This window comes from Thamnophis sirtalis, unplaced genomic scaffold (assembly GCF_051295495.1).
Source record: "Thamnophis sirtalis isolate CommonGarterSnake01/CBP01778 unplaced genomic scaffold, rThaSir2_p1.2 scaffold_2, whole genome shotgun sequence".
In the NCBI taxonomy this organism is placed as follows: Eukaryota; Metazoa; Chordata; class Lepidosauria; order Squamata; family Natricidae; genus Thamnophis; species Thamnophis sirtalis.
This window is the reverse complement of record NW_028261382.1, coordinates 141456587-141476521: the sequence shown is the minus strand read 5'-3', so window position 1 is coordinate 141476521 and position 19935 is coordinate 141456587. Positions and strand designations below refer to the sequence as shown.

General features: G+C 41.4%; 1 protein-coding gene across 4 annotated transcripts in view; it reads right to left on the bottom strand.

Moving 5' to 3' along the window:
- Window positions 1-6186: 6186 nt before the first annotated feature.
- The window catches only part of PCMTD1 (protein-L-isoaspartate (D-aspartate) O-methyltransferase domain containing 1), a 52271-nt gene continuing 38522 nt past the window's right edge, over window positions 6187-19935 (bottom strand). For all 4 annotated transcript variants that reach the window (XM_087707072.1, XM_087707070.1, XM_087707071.1 and 1 more), the window contains 2 exons: window positions 19665-19788; window positions 6187-8467 (listed from right to left, as the gene is read on the bottom strand). In XM_087707072.1, coding sequence (XP_087563198.1) covers window positions 8097-8467; window positions 19665-19788 — 495 coding nt within the window. In that variant the 3' untranslated portion in view covers window positions 6187-8096. The remainder of the gene's footprint in view (window positions 8468-19664; window positions 19789-19935) is intronic.

Here is a 19935-nt window from a genome sequence, read left to right as displayed (position 1 = left end):
TACGTTGACTTCCGGGGAGGGGCTTACTGATGGGAGCAGCTCATTATAGCTGCCCCCGAATTCCTGGTCGCATTATCTGTCAGATGATCATCCATCAGACGTCTGGCCGTTTTGCTGAGCAAAGTGCCATCCAATCCTCACTGTTTGTGTCTGCAAGGGGGGGAAGGCCAGCTGAGGGCAGAATTGTCTCCATGCCGGGAATTCTAGCTCTCTCCTACTCAGAACAAAACTTGATTTACCTGAGTCCAAGGCGAGCGAAACATAACTAAATTGGTCTATAGAGGGAAGGAAGTGTTCCAACAGGATGAGATTGAAAAGGCCCTCCGGGAATTTTTTACAGAGCTGTATAAGGGTGATAAAATTAACGGCCTAGATATAGAGAGATACCCAGACAAAGAGAAAATAGCCATAGTTAAAGAAGAGCAGAGACAAAAATTGAATCAACCAATAACTTTGGGGGAAATTCTACAGGTAATTAAGCAGTTAAAGGCAGGGAAGGCACCAGGCACAGATGGCTTGACAGCGGCTTACTATAAAAATCTACAGTTGGAAATGGTAGAATCTCTTAAGGAATTATTTAATAAGATTCAAACGGAAGGTAAGGTGCCCCCATCTTGGAAGACAGCTTTTATATCCCTGATACCCAAAGAAGACCAAGATATTACTCAACCCAAAAACTATAGACCTATCTCATTACTTAATGTAGATTATAAAATCTTTACTAAAATACTAGCAAATAGGTTAATGTTGGTTATTCAACAATTGATACACAATGATCAAACAAGCTTTATTCAAGGGAGACAAATGAAATATTTTTTTCCTGTTGACAAGAATTACAAATTCATTTATTACTTAATTAGCACTAATCAACATAAAGTCTGCCAAATAACCACTTAATATAGAGTAAATCAAGGCAAATATTAAGTTCCTGATATGACTGAGGCTATAGCTAACATAGGAAGCAAAACATTTTAAAATGTTTTTAATGTGATGCTAATCTGTCATATATATTGTATTATGTCATTCTTTCCTAAGTTGGTGTTTTCCAAGTCTGTTGAGATATCAACTCCCAAAATTCTGGGAATTGTAATCTCAGTTTACAGGATATCAATTTCATGAGTGGAACAGAAAAATGTCAATTTTTATTTTGCTATCAGTATGGGTAGAGATGCCTATACATGTCAAGAACTTAGTTAATTGTGAATGTGTGACTTTTTCTTTATTTATTACATCAAATGCCTCAAATTAATTGGCTTATTTCATTAGTTGTTTACTATAAGTTACATATGATATGAGAAATCTAGCTAGATATTTGTTTCAGGATTCAATTTGTTTCCCACTAAGCATTAGATAATAAAAGGCTAAATTGCTGCTGTTAAAAACTCTGATAAAAATAAAAAGAAACTAAAAAGCACATGCAGATTACAAAGTAAAAGAAAGAGCACATGTGAAGTGTTATTCATCATTGAACACCAGAAACATAGACAATGCAAGTAGTACCTTTTCTTTCAAAAACAACAGCTCCCTATGCATTACTATCAAAAGCAACGCCTGCCTATGTTAACAGATTTACCAATAAACTTCACTGCCAGTTCACCATAGGTTTCTTCTAGTATATGCTTGTAAAACTAATTGTACCTCACAGCTGGGAAACTCTTACGTGCCAGATTCTGCTGGAAAGCTTAAACACATTGCTGCTTGTAACAGAACTGTCACAGTAACATTGTGGATAATACAAAGATTTATAATACACAATAATGAAGAGAAAACCTTAATCTACATTAAGAAAATCAACAGTTGAAACAGTAATAGAAATTCTGCAAAGTTAATGAAGTGTTTTGAGAATTTGTTTGTTCCTTCAAGTCACTTTTCACTCCACAAGAGTCTGGATAAATCTCTGCAGTTTTCTTGGCAAAATTGTGGTTGGCCATTGTCTTCTTTCCAGGGCTAAGAGATCATGACTGACCAAAGGTCATCTAGTTGGTTTTATGCCTAAGGTAGGACTAGAACCCACAGCCTTTCATTCTCTGACCTGTTACTTTTAACCAGTACACCAAACTGCTTCTCTTTTGAAAATTGCCTGTTCAAATTTCATTCTTTTTAAAATCGTTGTTTTACTAGTATGTTGATCATAGCTATGACATCTCATATTTTTCTCAGCTGTTGTTATTTAGGTTCTGTCATTTATTTAAAATCTCTAACAGTACGATTACGGTACGTTTGTTGTGATTCATTTAAAGAGAATTTAATCAGTTCATCATTTCAACTAAACATAGTTAATTTTTATTTGTAAAAAAATAAACAATAAAATGAATATAGTAAAAAGAATGAGTAACATTCTTTCGAATTTGGCTGGAGAGACATTTTAACAATCTTCTGTATAAAGTATAATGTCAGTTTTGGAACTCTAATAAAGTGCAACTTTGAGGAATTTATTGCCTTTGAGTTTTATTTCATTCGGGTTGTTGTTTGGTACCCTGACATTCAGGTATTCAACTTGGCTTACTCACAATTTGTATTGTAACTGTACAACTGTATTGTAAGGTCAAAAAGATCACCGAAAAATTTAATATGGCCTCTCAAGCACTCTGATAATATGTTCTGTACATGTCTCACCTCTTTCAATTTTTGTTTCCGTGTGCTGAAACAGGGAGAAGCACAATCTTACATAAGGCCCATTTTTCTTCTTTCAGCTAAGATTCCCTCCTCACAACAAATCACCTACAACCTACCACTATCTTTTGACCAGCATTTCCCCATCTTTGGAAAACATTCGACTTGCTTTAAAAAACATTTTACTTGCTCTAGTTTTTCAATATTTCTGTATAGAACTTACAATTGTTCTATTTTTAATGCTGCTGGCTGAGAACCCAAATGATTTGCAGCAAACATTAGATGGGACTGTCTGGTAGAGAATATGAACCTGAAAATTTATATAGCCAACTCTCCCAATTTTCAGATCCATCTTCCATGCTGGATTATAGTGTCTAAATTTACTGCAAATATTTTGGGTTCTTAGCCAATAACCCAGCACTGACTGTATACCAAAGTACATGTATCTTCATTGCACAAATCGTCTTACACTTTCACAAACATTTCTTCCACATTTATCCATAAATCACCAAGAGGACATCACTCTTCCTGAACTTACTGTCTCAGCAATCTGTTTATTCTGATGCATGCCTTATTTCCATAATAGTCTACTCTTATACCATTTAGCAGTCACCTTAACCTCCATGTGTGTGCAAAAACTTCCAGTTTTAGCTGTGTTGTCCTTTAAGTAAAAATATTCAATATAAATAATATTTTAAAAATCAAAACTTTTTTTAACCACATGTGAAGACATCTTGAATACAAAAATTCAGAGAGGGGGGGGGGGAGAGAGAGAGAGAAGCTAGAGTGCTGCTGAAAAAATTAAAGGTATATTTAAAGATAGGCAAATCAAAGATCTACAAGAAAACTTGTGGGCTGTGCAAGTGGAAGAAATTTCATTTCCCCCTCTTTCAAGACAAAGGTAAATCATGACAAAGAAATGAATATATTACCATTGCCATAGTATTACATGAATACTCACAGTCATTTGTCTGTGAATGTGAAATCTGTGAAACAAAGAAATCTGAAAATAAATTACTATAATTCTTTTAATGTAGAAAGCCCGACATGATTCTCTCACTTTTATTTATCGATTATTGCAATGTACTGATTTTAGCTATGTAGTACGATATGTATTTGCACAAATGATTTTTTTCAATTTTTGGAAATCTGCAGGGTTTTTTTTAAATTATACACAGTTCCTCCTCACTCAGTTTTTATTTTTCTACATATTCTTCTGTAAGGCAACATTGCCCTCTTGTGGCTTTATAAAAGACATTGGTTTTTCTTTGAAATAACCTGTCCACTGGTTCAGACAATATTTGTTTTAAGGGTTCCCTCTACAGCAGCAGAAGCATATACATGAATCAAGTCACAAGGATCTGCATATACCACAAAGAAAAAAGGGGATCCCTTCCATTTGTTTCATTTTCACTGTTTGGCACTTGTGTTATATTAAACAAAAGGAATGAAAATAAGCACACTTCATTGGCCCTGCTGGAAAACTTGTCATTACAGTCACTCTTTTTATTTTTATTTATTCAATTAATGGGGCACTCCCATTAGGTGCAGTAAACTAGGTAGGAATTCCTGATTGCATTATAGTCATTGAACCATCTACATCCTGTAGCTATAATAAAATCAGTACAGCATTTAATATTGATTTTGAATGTTTAACACACACACACACACACACACACACACCGGTTTCTTTTTCTTAAGGATGAGAACATCTTTGATTTGCATATTACAAATCCTGGAGAAGCAGTTTGGAAAGTAATATTAACACATTAAATCTTGCTTATGAGACTACCAGCTTTCATTAAGCGGCAATTGAAATCTGCATCAAATAACGCCATAAACTATATTCAAAGTCAATGCTCTAAAATGCACACACCTTTCAAAAGTAAATATATATAAAGAGACTTTTTAAAAATTGGACAGTATTTTTTATCCTCTTACGATAAACAACAAGCTTTATTGAGAACTATTCAGTAAGGCAGACAGGAAAGTCTAAATCTACTCAGCAGTTTTATGGTAAATCAAAATTAAAACTAGAGAGTCTTTAATTGAAAGCAATACCATTCTTTCCATTCAAGGCCTGTGAAGTATAGAAGAGATGCTAAAACTGTGGTTTGCTTTTACTTTAATCTAAAATGATAAGTAATGAGTTGTAGTCACTTTCATGAAAACTGATTTTATCTCCCCCCAATGACAATAGAAGTATGAAATTATTACATTATTTTTAAAAACGGTAAATGTACATTTTAGTCAATTTACAGAAGAAAATTGCAAAATCGTGAATTTATTCAATCAATTTTTATTATGATCAGACCAGCATTACCATGAATTTACTTATTCACTTGAATGTGTCTACTTACCTACCAGGAAAATTAGAGCTATTAGGTTATACTGAAAAGTAAGTTAAAAGACAACAATCCTGTAAGTATTGCAATTACAAGCCACTTCTGTACTGTGGGAAACAAAGCAATTTAGATGTACTGAAACAGATTGAAAGTAAAATAAGCTGAAAATATATTGTGATAAGGAAGCCTAATTGTTCAATTTAATCTGTACGATAATTGCTGCTGAATCTAATGTAGAAAATATGCAAAACAACAACTACAACAACAAACAAACAAAAAACCAACCAGCCGTACAAACCTAATTGGGAGAAAAGAAATGTAAAAGTAATTTGAAAGCAAGCAATGCTATAAACCCTTGCTTGGATAGAATCTGATGATTTATCAGTGAAATCCTTTAACAAGGATCATGAAATCTGAATATTCAGGTATACCTGAATATTCAGAGTGGCAACATGATTATAAAAACTATTTCACATGTACATCAAATAGTGGAAATATAAATATAAACCTGAGAAATACATATGATAGAATGTTTTACATAATTGTTAAGATAATATTGTAAAAAAAATTTGTACCTGTCAATTATGTGACATTAATTTAGACAATTGTATTTTAAGAAATATACAGGAAAAAGACTGCAAAAATCTGAAGCCGAGTTATTTGGCTTGCACAATGCACACAGAACAGATTAAACATTGAAGTAGCTTTATAAATAAGTTGATGCGATTATGTGATACTGATCTAACTTAATAAGCCATGCTATTTTAGTTTTAACTTATGATAGAATTTACTTTTAGCAAAAAGTGACATTTAGCTTCAAAATATTTTAATTATTAAAAAAAGCACTTTCTACCAGTTTTTATGAAGTTGCTTTAAAAATCAATCTGAGGGCACATTCTTTATTCATCATACCATTTTCCTCTCTCTCTCTTCTCTCTCTTGGTAATTTATGCCTTCTGATTGAACTTATATCTCACTGCGATAAAGACATCATGCCGGCCACATGAATGTACAAATGTCTTCAGACAGCGCTGGCTCATGGCCTTGAAACAGAGATGGCTACTGTCCTCTAAAGTCAGCAACAACTAGCAGAGAGAATCTACAGGGACTACTTTCCTTCCTATAGTAATTTCTCAATGTGGACAGGTAATTTTGCAAAGAAATACAATGTAATTGAAATAGGAAGCATGCCAGACATTTTTACTGGAACAATGACCAGAGATTTAACTTCGATTGATTCTGAATTTTATTATTTTATTTTAAAATACAAATCCAAAAATGTGAAGTAAACTTATACACACACAAAAAAATGTTTCAGTAACTAAAAAAAAACATAATATTTATAACTCTTCTATTGTCTATCTGAACAAGTTTACAACAGGAAACACAAGATATCATTCTTCAAGAAACAATCTGTATACATTTCTGGGAAAACCTTTGCACTCTGAAAATTGAGAAAGTATGAAAAATCAACACTAGAAGATAATTGTTTTTCAAAATATCTTAAACTTTTATTTCAGCTAATAAAATACACTGGATGTGTCAATGCTTTCCACCACTGAATATTCAGAATTACTGCAGTAGTTTCACTATATAAGCCTGCCATTTGTCAGTTTCTGTTGCTGGCATACTTTTCTAGAAATATATGTTATTTGTTAGTGTTAATTTTCTGAAAACCACTCTACATTGTAACCTCTGACCTTTTCCCCCAGTGGAATTTAATTTGATAATTGTAGGGGAGGAGGACATTATTTTGAATTTAAAGAAAAAAGCCCATGTATTTCACAGACTGCTCAAAATTTTTATAATACTATGAAGTGGACATGAGTAAAAAGACTTTTTGAATTATGTAGATGAAATGGTTATTTCTATTAATTCCGAATGTGAGAACATATATATAGCAGTCATCTGAATCTGCTTTATTTATCTACAATAATAAACTGTATAGGAAACCTCTCCATAAGGAATGCTTTTAATTGGCCCCAGAGATTAGGTATCCTCAACAATTATATGTTTTAAAGCATATTTTGAAGTTTCTTTCATTCACATAAAGGTAATAGAAAGTTGCTCTAAAAATTACCCCTTTAAATATTAAAAAATGCAGATGGAACATAGTCAAGCAACGTGAGTCCCCAAGCTTGCAAAGAGGAAAACTAATATCAAGCATAAAAATGAAATGCATCTTCCCTTATCTGTAATAAATAAGGTACAGAATCAGTTAAAGTGCATTGCTGAACAAATCCTTGAAATCTATTATTACTGCTATGCAAAAAAGCAACACGATTGTTTTCATATGTTCTATTCTATAAAGGCATAAATATAGTAGCTGAAATTACAATCTTTTATAAATGAAAGATGTTTTCTGTACCATTAAATTTAAAAATAAGTTACATACTTTTTCATAAATGCTGGAAAGTTAAGAAATTAATCATTGGCTGGTGCTAAAGAAAATATTTTTTGGAAATGCTATAGTTAGTATGTTCTTTAAGGCAGAGAGAGAGGGGGGGGGAGCAATCATTTTTCTTGACATTTTTTGGCAAGAGATATAAAAGAAAATTATCTGTCATTTCTAAATTTGAATGCATATATTACACTAAAGCCAGCTCATTCAATGTCCACTGCTATTGCACTTCCTTTGAACACACTTACTTCAACACAGTAACAATGATTTGCAATATAACCATGGTAAAATACAATGTCCAATTCAGTGACATGAAAAATGTCTGCTTGTTTAAAAACTTGCTTAAGAGAATGCAGACCATCCTTATTGTTATCTGAATACACTTTTATTCACTTATATAAAAATGTTATTAATTCTCATCAATACAAATTTGTAAGGGAACAAAAAGATTTATCATGCAAACTCTTAATTAATGATATATACTGATGTAGAACCCCTTTTCTAGTCAAGTTAAAACAATATTTCCTTTGGGGGAAAAGAAAAGGTAACAAAATAGGATTTCAAATAGGAAACTACTGCTGAATCCAAGTCCTTGTAGCAAAGTTAAGACAAGTTATGTTTCGGTTCATCACAGCCCTAAAGCCTTGTTGAAAGATTACTGTACTTAAGTAAATGCTACATTTCAAGGATTAAGAAAATATCAAGTAGGCATTATTATTTTTACTTAAAAGCAAAAGTTATTTTTCTCTGTAGTATGTCAAGTAGGCTTTTAGAGATTCAGGGAGTGGTAGATTTATAATCTTTTCCCGCAATAAATTTCGTGGAGGTTCCTCTGTTTTCAAGACTTCATTTTGATCTTTTTCATCATCTTCTTTATGGTCTTCCTCCATCTTTTCATCTTCTTCACTGTCTAGAGGTTGAGGAATGAGCTGATTGCCAACAAACACATAGGTATTAATCCTACGTCTACGACACCTTCTGCGTTTACGTTTTGGTGGAGGTTTCTGTGTAATACCTTTGGTTTGCATTTCATCATTCACATAGTTTCTAAGGGTGCGTCTAATGTAGATCCGAGCCAAATCCTGTAGATTCCTAACAGCACATGGAGCTATAAACAGAAAAAAATAAATTAAACAAGTCATGGTACTTAAATTTACACCATAAAATATTTTTATAGTGAATTATTATAAATATTCAATTAAATTTAAAATATGTAAAGGCAGCAATCACTTTTCTGTCATGATTTCTTGGTAACTTTTACAAAAGACCTTGGAAGGCAGTGTTTTTTGTAATTTCTTCCAATGGCTTCTTTGGCTCCTTGTATATTATTAAACCAGACACCATCATGAACATTTTGAAATAGGAGTTTCCCTATATTTCAAATATTTTTAAATATGAGGAGTATTGATGCTGTCTTGCAAGAAAAAAGCAAGCTCAGAGGGCACCAAGAATCCCTTATTTCAACCCTGAGCTACAAATATTCTCCTTTATTGGTATTTTAAAATATTTTTAAAACTTGTGCCCAATATAAAGACGTTTATAATAACATGGTTTATCAAACAAAAAATCAGAGATGGCAGAACAATGAACATATAGAAAACCACAACAGATCACATGTAACTTTAAAAATTTACACTTATTTTCAATAATCACTTTTGCCTCATTTACTTGCTATAAATTAATTCTATCTTTGCAGAAAAGGCATGCTATGGACTCCATCAGCCAAAAAAACGTCAGCTGGTGGAGGACCAGAGAAGAACTTTTTCTGCGATGGTTCCCACCCTCTGGAACATCATGCCCCTTGAGGTCAGATCCACCCCCACTCTCTTGGCCTTCCATAAGAGTCTGAAAACTTTGCTCTTGCAATTGGCTTTGAACACACTTACTTCAACACAGTAACAATGATTTGCAATATAACCATGGCAAAATAAAATGTCCAATTCAGTGACATGAAAAATGTCTGCTTGTTTAAAAACTTGCTTAAGAGAATGCAGAGCATCCTTATTGTTATCTGAATACACTTTTATTCACTTATATTAAAATGTTATTAATTCTCATCAATACAAATTTGTAAGGGAACAAAAAGATTTATCATGCAAACTCTTCATTAATGATATATACTGGTGTAGAACCCATTTCTAGTCAAGTTAAAACAATATTTCCTTGGGGGAAAAGAAAAGGTAAGAATCTGAAAACCTTGCTCTTGCAATTGGCTTGGGGCCCCGTTGGCTTGGGGCCCCTTGCTGGAGATTATTAGTAGGTTAAAAAGATCCCATCTCTACCTTGTCCATATATTTTTTCCTACTTTACCTAGTTTTTGATAACTTTTAATACTTGTTTTTAATGTTTTAATCGTTTATATTAAAAATTTTATGATGTTGTAAAATGCCAAGTCGCTTGACAGTGATATGGGCAGCATGTACATTTAATAAAGATAGTTTGGTTATCCAACTCAGAAAGAAACGACCGTTGACTTACCTGAACGGTCCTTCTATGTGTGCTGCGAGGGGAATCCAAGCATGGGTTAACTTTGTCCATTAGCCTTGAGACTGAGTTATGTAAATTGGTGACCACGCCTCCACTGGCCGGATGGGCTCAGTTTCGTACGAAGTCAGCTGTTTATTGATGTATAACAAGAAGAACAATGATAACATAACAATAACAGTAGTAATAAAGGCCGTAGCCAAAGGCATACAAACATATTCAAGAAGAAACGCAAGTCATAAGTAAATAACATCTGACATAAAGCGGTAACATATCAATGAAGATAATGAATTTGAAGACATGACCACCCTGGCCAGCCGCAGTTGTGGGCGGGTTTGGATTCCCCTCGCAGCACACATGGAAGGACCGTTCAGGTAAGTCAACGGTCGTTCTCCTGTGTGCTGCTTGGGGAATCCAAGCATGGGACATGCCAAAGCAATTAAGGTCCAGGGCAGGAACCAGGCTGGCCAGGGTCCCCCACAGGGGGGAGCACCTGTTGCAATACATGCCGCCCAAAGGACGCCTCAGCCGAGGCATACACATCAACCTTGTAATGTCTGATAAATGGTGATGGTGTAGACCAGGTGGCTGCTCTACAGATCTCTTCCACTGAGGCTTGCGTGGCCCAGGCCGCCGTGGTGGCCGCACTCCTGGTAGAATGAGGGGTGATGCGCCTGGGAACCTGCCAGGATTGACTGTCATAAGCAAGGGCGATGCACGCCTTCAACCACCGCCCTATCGTATGAGAAGAAACTTTCTGTCCCATGGAAGATGGTTGAAAGGAAACAAAGAGTGCCTCAGACCGTCGGAAGGACGCTGTACGCTTCACGTAGCGGCAAAGAATCCTGCGCACATCCAAGCGATGCCATTGGCGCTCCTGCGGATGAGAAGGGTTGGGACAAAAGTCCGGAAGGACGAGTTCCTGAGCTCTGTGGAACAGCGTGTTGATTTTTGGTAGAAAGGCTGGGTCCAAGCGGAGAACAACCCTGCTGGGGTGGAATATACAGAGATCCGCTCGAACGGAAAGAGCCGCCAGCTCGGAAACCCGCCTGGCTGATGTAATCGCCACCAAAAACACTGTCTTAAGAGTCAATAGTCGAAGACTGATGGAAGAAATAGGTTCGAAAGGAGAGTCCATAAGTGCTCTGAGCACTAATGACAGATCCCAAGTAGGGTAGCGGTGCATGGTCAGAGGTCAGATGTTGGCCGCCCCCTTCAGGAAGGCCTTGACTTGAGAATGTTGTGACAAGGAGCGTCCTTGACCTCCCCCAATCACCGTGGCAAGAGCTGTGACCTGCCTGCGGAGCGTGTTGGGTGCCAAACCTTTGTTAAGACCAGATTGTAGAAAGTCCAACACTCGGGGCACCGAATCCTGGAGGGGGTCTGCCCCAGCCCGTTGGCACCACCTGCAGAAGGCCTGCCAAGTAGCCTCGTAAATTTGAGTGGTGGAAGGTCGGCGGGCCGCCTGAATCGTACTGATGACCTCACTGGAATACTGCAGGTTTGTCAGAATAGTCCGCTCACGTGCCACACTGCTAATTGTAGCAACTGTGGGTTCAGATGAATGAGGGCCCCCTGATGGAGCTGGATCTGATCGTCCGGGATCCTCCACGGGCGGGAGATCGACAGATGCACCAGGTCGGCATACCAGGTCCGCCGGGACCACATCGGAGCCACCAGGAGGACTTCCGCACGTTCCGACAGAATCTTCTGGATGACTGCCGGGATCACTGGAAGAGGCGGAAAGGTATAAAGGAGGCCAGCCGGCCACGGACTGCGCAAGGCATCCACTCCCTCCGCTCCGGGGGTCACATACCTGGAGAAGAAACGGGGCAGTTGCGCATTGTGAGGTTGCGCGAACAAGTCCACCACCGGATGGCCGAATCGGAGGGAAATCTGCTGGAAGAGGTCTGGATGTAACTGCCACTCCACATGATCCACTGTGGCTCTGCTCAGCCAATCCACCTGGACGTTGGATTCACCCGAAATGTGTTCCGCTCGAAGGGACAACAGCCTGGACTCTGCCCAATGATGCAATTTCTCCGCCTCCATCATGAGAGTTCTGGAGTGCGTGCCCCCCTGGCGGTTGACATGCGCCTTAGAGGCCACATTTTCGGTCAAAATCAGCACATGCTTGTGAGTCACAATGTCCTGAAATTCTGGCAGGGCCAGTCTGATGGCCCGCAGCTCTAGACAATTGATGCTGTTGGACAGCTCCCGGTCCGACCAGCGACCCTGTGCCACCCTGTCCAGGGCATGGCCACCCCATCCAAATAGGCTGGCGTCCGTCGTAACCTGGATACGTTCCGGCTCTTTGAACGGACACCCCTTGAGAATCTTTCACCCAAGGCCCACCATCGGAGTGATCTGAGGGCCTTGGGTGAAAGACGGACCTTGAGCTGAGAATGACTGGTGTGAGATCTCTGATAAGGAAGCAGGAACCATTGGAGTGGTCGTGCATGAAACCTGGCCCAGGGAACGATGTCGATGCAAGAAATCATCTTCCCTAACAGCTGAGAGAGTAAAGCCAGGGGCACGAGCCGCAAGGCTGACACTTGAGAAGCCAGCCGTTGGATGCTCTGTTGCCTTTCCAGAGACAGGAAAACTTGGCAAGTGGCGGAATCGATGACGGTCCCTAAGTGAAGCAGTGTTGTAGTCGGCTGCAGATGGCTCTTGGGAAGATTCAGCACGAAACCGTGCCTCCGTAGGGAGTCCATTGTTACCTGAAGATCCCATAGGGCCTGGTCCCGGGATGGTGACAGAACCAAGATGTTGTCTAAGTAACAATTCACTCTCACCGGAACCAAACGAAGGGAGGCCGCCACCACCGCCAGGAGCTTGGTAAAAGTGCGGGGCGCCGATGAGAGGCTGAAGGGCAAGGCCCTGTACTGGAAATGATGGCCCGCAAAATGGAAGCGCAGGAACCGTTGATGGGCCAGATGAATGGGCACATGGAGGTACGCCTCCTTGATGTCGATTGATGTCATCATGTCACCTTGGCGGATGGATGCCAGGATGCTTTTCAACGACTGCATCTTGAACCTCTGGTACTTGATGTACCAATTGAGTCTTTTCAGATCTAGAATGGCTCGCCATCCTCCTGAGCTTTTGGGCACCAAAAATAGGATGGAGTAAAACCCTAGACCTTCCTGCCCCTTGGGAACCTGTTCTATTGCTTTGATGGATATGAGATTATTTATTTCGGCTTCCATGAGACGCCGCTTTACTGAGCACCTGAGAACGGGGCACCTGATGAAACGTCTTGGAGGAATGGAGAGAAATTCTAGTGTGAGGCCCAGCCTCACCACCTGAAGGGCCCAGGCGTCTGAGGTGGTTTCCGCCCATTGATGAGCGAAGGCCAGCAGACGCTCGCCCACTGACTCTTCGCCCTGCGAGTCACCAGTACCTTCGAAAGGACCGGTTTCCCGAGCCACGAAAGGATCTCCTGTTGTGGGATTGCGCCTGGTGCTGTTGGCATCCCCTATCTCTGCCCCCCCCCCCACGGTCCTGGCCGTGGTCCTGCGACTGGTGAAAGCCCCTGTTGTAATGGGGAACAAACGGGGCCGCTGCATAGCTGGAATAGCCACCCCAAAAGGACTGGCGTCTGTTGTATGGCTGCTGTTGTCTGGTATTGCGCCCCCCCGAGGAAGGGAGGACCTTGCGCTTGTCCCTAGTCTCTATGAGAATGGGATCGAGAATGGAGCCAAACAAAGCCCCGCCCTTGAAGGGCGTGGATGCCAGGCGCCATTTAGATTTAATGTCAGCCTGCCAATGGCGGAGCCACAAGAGGTGACAGGAGGCCACATTGGAGACTACAGCTCGAGAAGCAAACTTAGCAGCATTAAGCGTGGCATCCGCCGAAAATTCCAAGGCAGCCATAATTTTAGTAACGTCCTGGTGAAGGCGCACCTCGTCAGGGGCTAGCCTCTCCTGCAACTGCTTAAGCCAGAGCACCGAGGTCCTATTAAAGAACGATGCCGCAGTAGCAGCACGTAAAGCCCAGGCCGCGGCCTGGTGTGTCTTACGAATAACCGTCTCGGCTTTACGGTCCTCAGCCTTCAGACCCTCAGATATCTCAGATGGAATCAGGGCAGGGGAAGCTAGGGCTGCTACTGGCTGTTCCACAGTTGGAAATTGCAAAAGGGTCTCCAAATCAGGGGTAGAAGTGTACAGCTTCCTGTCCCCGTTGCTAGGAGGGGTAACTGCAGTTGGCTGGTCCCATTGCTTCTGAATGAGATCCATGAAAAGCTTTGGAGAAGGAATCACCTCCTGCAATGAAACTGGCTCAGCAAAGAGGCGTTCAGTGGTGTCCAGGCCTACAGCAGAACTATCCTTGGGAGCTACCTCTCCATATGGGTAGTGGCCTTAGCTTTAAATAATAAGGACTTAAACAGAGTAGGCCGAAACAGACTAGAAGAATTAGGCTGGTCAAAGATCTATTTGTCTTGTATGCCGCCCACTCCCGGAGGACTCCGGGCGGCTCACAAAAGACAAGGGAAAGGGGGGAACAAGACAAAGACAACATATTAAAAACAAAACCAACATTCACAATTTCTATGGAGGTAGATGCTTCTCAGCTCCCCCCAGCCTGCTGAAACAGCCAGGACTTGGTGGCTTTGCGGAAGGCCGGGAGGGTAGTAAGGATCCGGAGCTGTGGGGAGCTGGATCCCCAACCCCCCCACCCCAGATTCAGGGATAACAGGCAAGGAACGATCCGGAGACCAGGTCTGGAGGCCTGCAGGTTGTGGAGCTGGTGAAATATGCTGAGGTAAGAGCGTGGGAGGGGAAACTCTACCCTCTCCAGAGGCTTTAGATGGTGCTTTAGATTTATCCTTCTTTTTGTGGCCCTTATCCGGAGCTCCGGAGGTCTCCCTGGGCCTCTGACTGGTGGCCCTAGAGGTGGCTCTGCCAGGCCTTGAACTAACCCCCGCTTGGGCAGCACCCTGATTATCAGAAGAGGTTTCAACTGTACCTCCCACAGTAGAATGATCAGCCATTGCAATGAATTGAGATTCGAAAAGACTCAAAAGGCACAAAGCACAGAGTTCATTGTAAGGCAAAGAGACCGCGTGGCCAGCAAAGCAGCAGGAAAACAACTCCTCCCCAAGGCACACAAAGCCGAAGTGAGGGAATTGGGAGGGGCCGATGAATCAGCAACTGCAAGAGGAGTCTCAGCTGCGCCTGCGTCAGAAATGGCCCCAGCATGGCGCTGAACAAACGAGCGCCAAATTCAAATCGTAAGCCACAAGCACAGTCCCTTTAGGCTCTCAGGGGGAAAATAAGCTGGCGCGCTGCCCAAATGCGATCGTCTTTCCTCAAAGGCAAACCTCGCCGTGAACGGCGGGTAACTCCCAGCGGCAAAAGAAGAGAAGCCACGCCGCGAACGGCAGGCAATTCAAGGGCTCCGAGGCTCTTAATGCAGCAGGGGCTCTTAATCTCATCACTAGCGCCAGCCGAAGCTCCGCACTGTGGAAGAAAACCCCCTGCCGGCAGGAACAAAGGGCTTGCCGCCCAGCCACCTGCAAAGGCTCTAAACGCCTGCGGGGGAAAACTCAAGCCCCAAACGGCTCCAAACGGAAGAGAAATACCTGAGCGGTAAAAGGAGCCATAGAGGGAACTGGCAGACAGCGAACTGTCGCCTCCCCATTGTAAATCTTTTCCACCAACTAAGTCCATCGGGAAATCCAGAAAGAGTATAAATTTGTCCCAGAAGTCTGGAGAAGAATTGATATATGTCTCGTCGGCTGGACTGAGTTAAGAAAAACTGAGCCCATCCGGCCAGTGGAGGCATGGTCACCAATTTACATAACTCAGTCTCAAGGCTAATGGACAAAGTTAACCCATGCTTGGATTCCCCAAGCAGCACACAGGAGAATAGATTGATTGCAGGCAATAAACCAGAAGACTGTAAATTCTATTCATGCCTTAGGCATGAAAGTCGGCTGGATAACTTTGGGCCGGTCATTCTCTCTCAGCCCAACTTACCCCACAGGATTGTTGTTATGGGTAACATAGGAAAAGAAAAGGTATTAGGCTTGTTTACCACATTGAGTTATTTATAAAAATATTAAAAGCAAAATATAAATAAAATAAAGTTTATCCTGAAATTTTATTATTTTTACAAATAGAAATAGGCAGGAATATAGTACAGTAAGCTATACCACAATATGGTATTCTAGTCAACCAAAGTTGTTCAGCTTCAGGGAGAAAATATTGCAGACAATTGTTAAGCTGAATGGGCTTAGTCCAATGAATTGTTTGCTTAAATAGAAGACACATTCATAAGATTTATTACAAATTTCCTTCTAACGGGGAATTATTGGTAATATATATATATTATGTTCTTGTTCATGATTTCAGAAAGGTTTTATAGTTAGGAATACTTATAACTTAGAATGTGGCCCAATTTATAGAGGTGAAACTCGGAAAATTAGAATATCATGCAAAAATGTATTTATTTCAGTAATGCAACTTAAAAGGTGAAACTAATATATGAGATAGACTCATTAAAGCAAGATAGTTCAAGCCATGATTTGTCATAATTGTGATGATTATGGCTTACAGCTCATGAAAACCCCAAATCCACAATCTCAGAAAATTAGAATATTATGAAAAGGTATAATATTCTAGGCTCAAAGTGTCCCACTCTAATCAGCTAATTAAGCCATAACATCTGCAAATGGTTTCTGAGCCTTTAAATGGTCTCTCAGTCTGGTTCAGTAGGAATCACAATTGTGGGAAAGACTGCCGACCTGACAGTTGTACAGAAAATCATCATTGACACCCTCTATATGGAGGGAAAGTCTCAAAATTTAATTGCAAAAGAAGTTTGATGTTCCCAAAGTGCTGTATCAAAGCACATTATAGAAAGTTATGTGGAAGGGAGAAGTGTGGAAGAAGAAGGTGCACAAGCAGCAGGGATGACCACAGCCTGGAGACGATTGTCAGGAAAAGGCCATTCAAAAATGTTGGGGATTTTGACAAGGAGTGGACTGAGGCTGGAGTCAGTGCATCAAGAGCCACCACACACAGACAGATCCTGGACATGGGCTTCAAATGTCATATTCCTCTTGTCAAGCCGCTCCTGAACAACAAATAATGTCAGAAGCGTCTTACCTGGGCTAAAGAAAAACAGACCTGGTCTGTTGCTCAGTGGTCCAAAGTCCTGTTTTCTGGTGAGAGCAACTTTTGCATCTCATTTGGAAACCAAGGACCCAGAGTATGGAGGAAGAATGGAGAGGCACACACTACAAGATGCTTGAAGTCCAGTGTGAAGTTTCCATAGTCTGTGTTGATTTGGGGAGCCATGTCATCTGCTGGTGTTGGTCCACTGTGCTTCATTAAGTCCAGGGTGGGCATTGCCAAGAGAAAGAAGAGAGACATGAGACCAAACAATGCAGAAGAGCTGAAGGCTGCTATTGAAGCATCCTGGTCTTCCATAACACCTCATCAGTGTCACAGGCTGATAGCTTCCATGCCACGCCGCATTGAGACAATAATTGCTACAAAAGGGGCCCAAACCAAGTACTGAGTACATATGCATGCTTATACTTTTCAGAGGTCCGATATTGTTCTGTTGTGACTCAGCAAAAACCTCCTGTGAGTTTTTCAGGATGCAGGGCTGACCGACTCACAAGACAGGATAACGAGCAGCTGTGGCTCATTAGGAACTGTTCCTGTGGATAAAAGACGGATGGTGCCACGCCCTGGTTGCAGAAGTCAACGTTCGTTCCATTCCGTTCCGTTCCTGTTCTAGTCAAGTCTCTGTTTGTTTGCAATCATCGAGAAAAAGCATTTGGATAAGTGATTTGATTTATATAAACCTTTTTTGCTGTAGTTTACTTTTGCCAGAGAAGTTATCTGTGTTTATTTTGGGTTTGCAGCCAGCAAGAGCCGGGACTGATAAAATCATTCCTTTGCAAGCTGTGTGTGGCTGTAGTTTCTGAACGGGCAAGGTGGGGGTCAGAACATTGTTCTATGTACAATCCTTGTTTTATTGATTGCATTTAATATTCTAATTTCCTGAGATTGTGGATTTGGGGTTTTCATGATCTGTAAGCCATAATCATCATAATTATAACAAATCATGGCTTGAACTATCTTGCTTTGCATGTAATGAATCTCATACCGTGTTTCCCCGAAAACACAACCTGTCCTGAAACTAAAGCCTTGCCACATTTTTCACGTGGGCAAAAATATAAACCCACCCCTGAAAATAAACACCCCTCACCGACATAGCGGTATCCTGAAGGCGCCAAGCCGCAGGAGCGGGGGGGGGGGGAGAAAGGCACTCACATTGCTTGCTGCCTTCGGGATTTGCCCAGCTCTCCCTGCAGCCACCGTCGCTGCCACGCTCCGAGCATAATGTCTTCTCCGATTCCGAACTCCCAAACTCGGCTGCCAAGTCTTCCAGCAGCGGCCACTCTAGGAATGCACTCTATGGTTGTGGGCTGGCTTCTGGAAGACAGTCTGTCCAGAAGACTCTCTTACAGAGTCTGGGCCCGGCATGTTGAGGCTAGGAGCCATGCCTGCTGGGGCAGAACAGTCCCTCTCATAACCCCCTTCTCCAGCTGGGCAGAGCTCCATGCACTGACCTAGGGAGTATCCCTAATGTGCCAAGCAGCGGGAGCTGGGGAGTGGGCAGTGTGTCACATGGCTTGGTGCCTTAGGGATACCCCCTAGGTCAGTGAATGGCACTCTGCCCGGATGGAGAGGGGGTTTGCTGGGCGGTTGCTCGTGAGCTTGGTCACCTCATGGCTGCTTCGCCCTGAGGCTGTGCCCGGCTCTTCAGGAGCCAGTTCGCAAGGGAGCAGCCTCCCGGCAACCCCAAAACAATAAGCCCTCCCCTATAATAAACCCAAGGCCATATTTTGTAAGTAAAAAGAAAATAAGACTGTCGTATTTTCGGGGAAACACGGTATATTAGTTTCACCTTTTAAGTTGCATTACTGAAATAAATGAACTTTTGCACGATATTCTAATTTTTCGAGTTTCACCTGTAGAAGAATTATTGAGATTAAGTAAATGTTGATATGATTTTTTCATTTATTCTTTTTCAAAATCTTTTACAAGGAAACACACAACAACTACTACTGTGACCAGGAGGGCGTTTGCCCAGGTCCGCCTGGTGCACCAATTGCGTCCCTACCTGAACCGGGAGGATCTTACAACAGTCACTCACGCCCTCGTGACCTCAAGACTGGACTACTGCAATGCGCTCTACATGGGGCAGCCCTTGAAGAGTGTTCGGAGACTCCAGCTGGTCCAGAATGCAGCCGCGCGAGCGATTGTGGGTGCACCCCGGTACACCCACGTTACATCTATCCTCCGCGAGCTGCACTGGCTACCGATTGGTCTCCGGATACACTTCAGGGTGCTAGTTATTACTTATAAAGCCCTACATGGTATTGGACCTGGGTACTTGAGAGACCGCCTTCTGCCAATTACCTCCCACAGACCCATTCGATCCCACAGATTAGGCCTCCTCCGTATTCCATCTGCCAGCCAATGTCAGCTGGCGACTACTCGGAGGAGGGCCTTCTCTATGGCTGCCCCGGCCCTTTGGAACGAGCTCCCCGTGGAGATTCGGACCCTCTCCACCCTTCAGGCCTTCCGGACGGTCGTGAAGACCTGGCTGTCCCAGCAAGCCTGGGGTTGAGTTCCCCCCCTACTCGAATTTGCTGTGTCTGTTGTGCTTTTAAATTGTTTGTATTGTCTGTTTGTCTTTGTCTTACTTTTGTAATTTCCCCTCCCTTGAGTCCCTTCGGGGAATAGGGCGGCCTACAAATTGAATAAAATCCAAATCCAAATCCAATACTTACGCAGCCCCACACTATCATTTTTGCTGGTGTCACTTTTGCTTGGCTGTACAAGTGGAGCAAATGATACAGCAAGGATGTTTTTGCTTTCCCAAGTATTCTGTCCAGTTCTCAGGATCTGGGTTAGCTATATAGAATCATTGAAAATTAATGATACAAATTTAAGTTAGTACACCACATTGTATTTTGTATTTGTTTCTCATATAATGATCTTGCTCTGATTGACTGGAAAAAACTATAGCTTATAATTTATGCAAAGTGAACTTGGGTAATC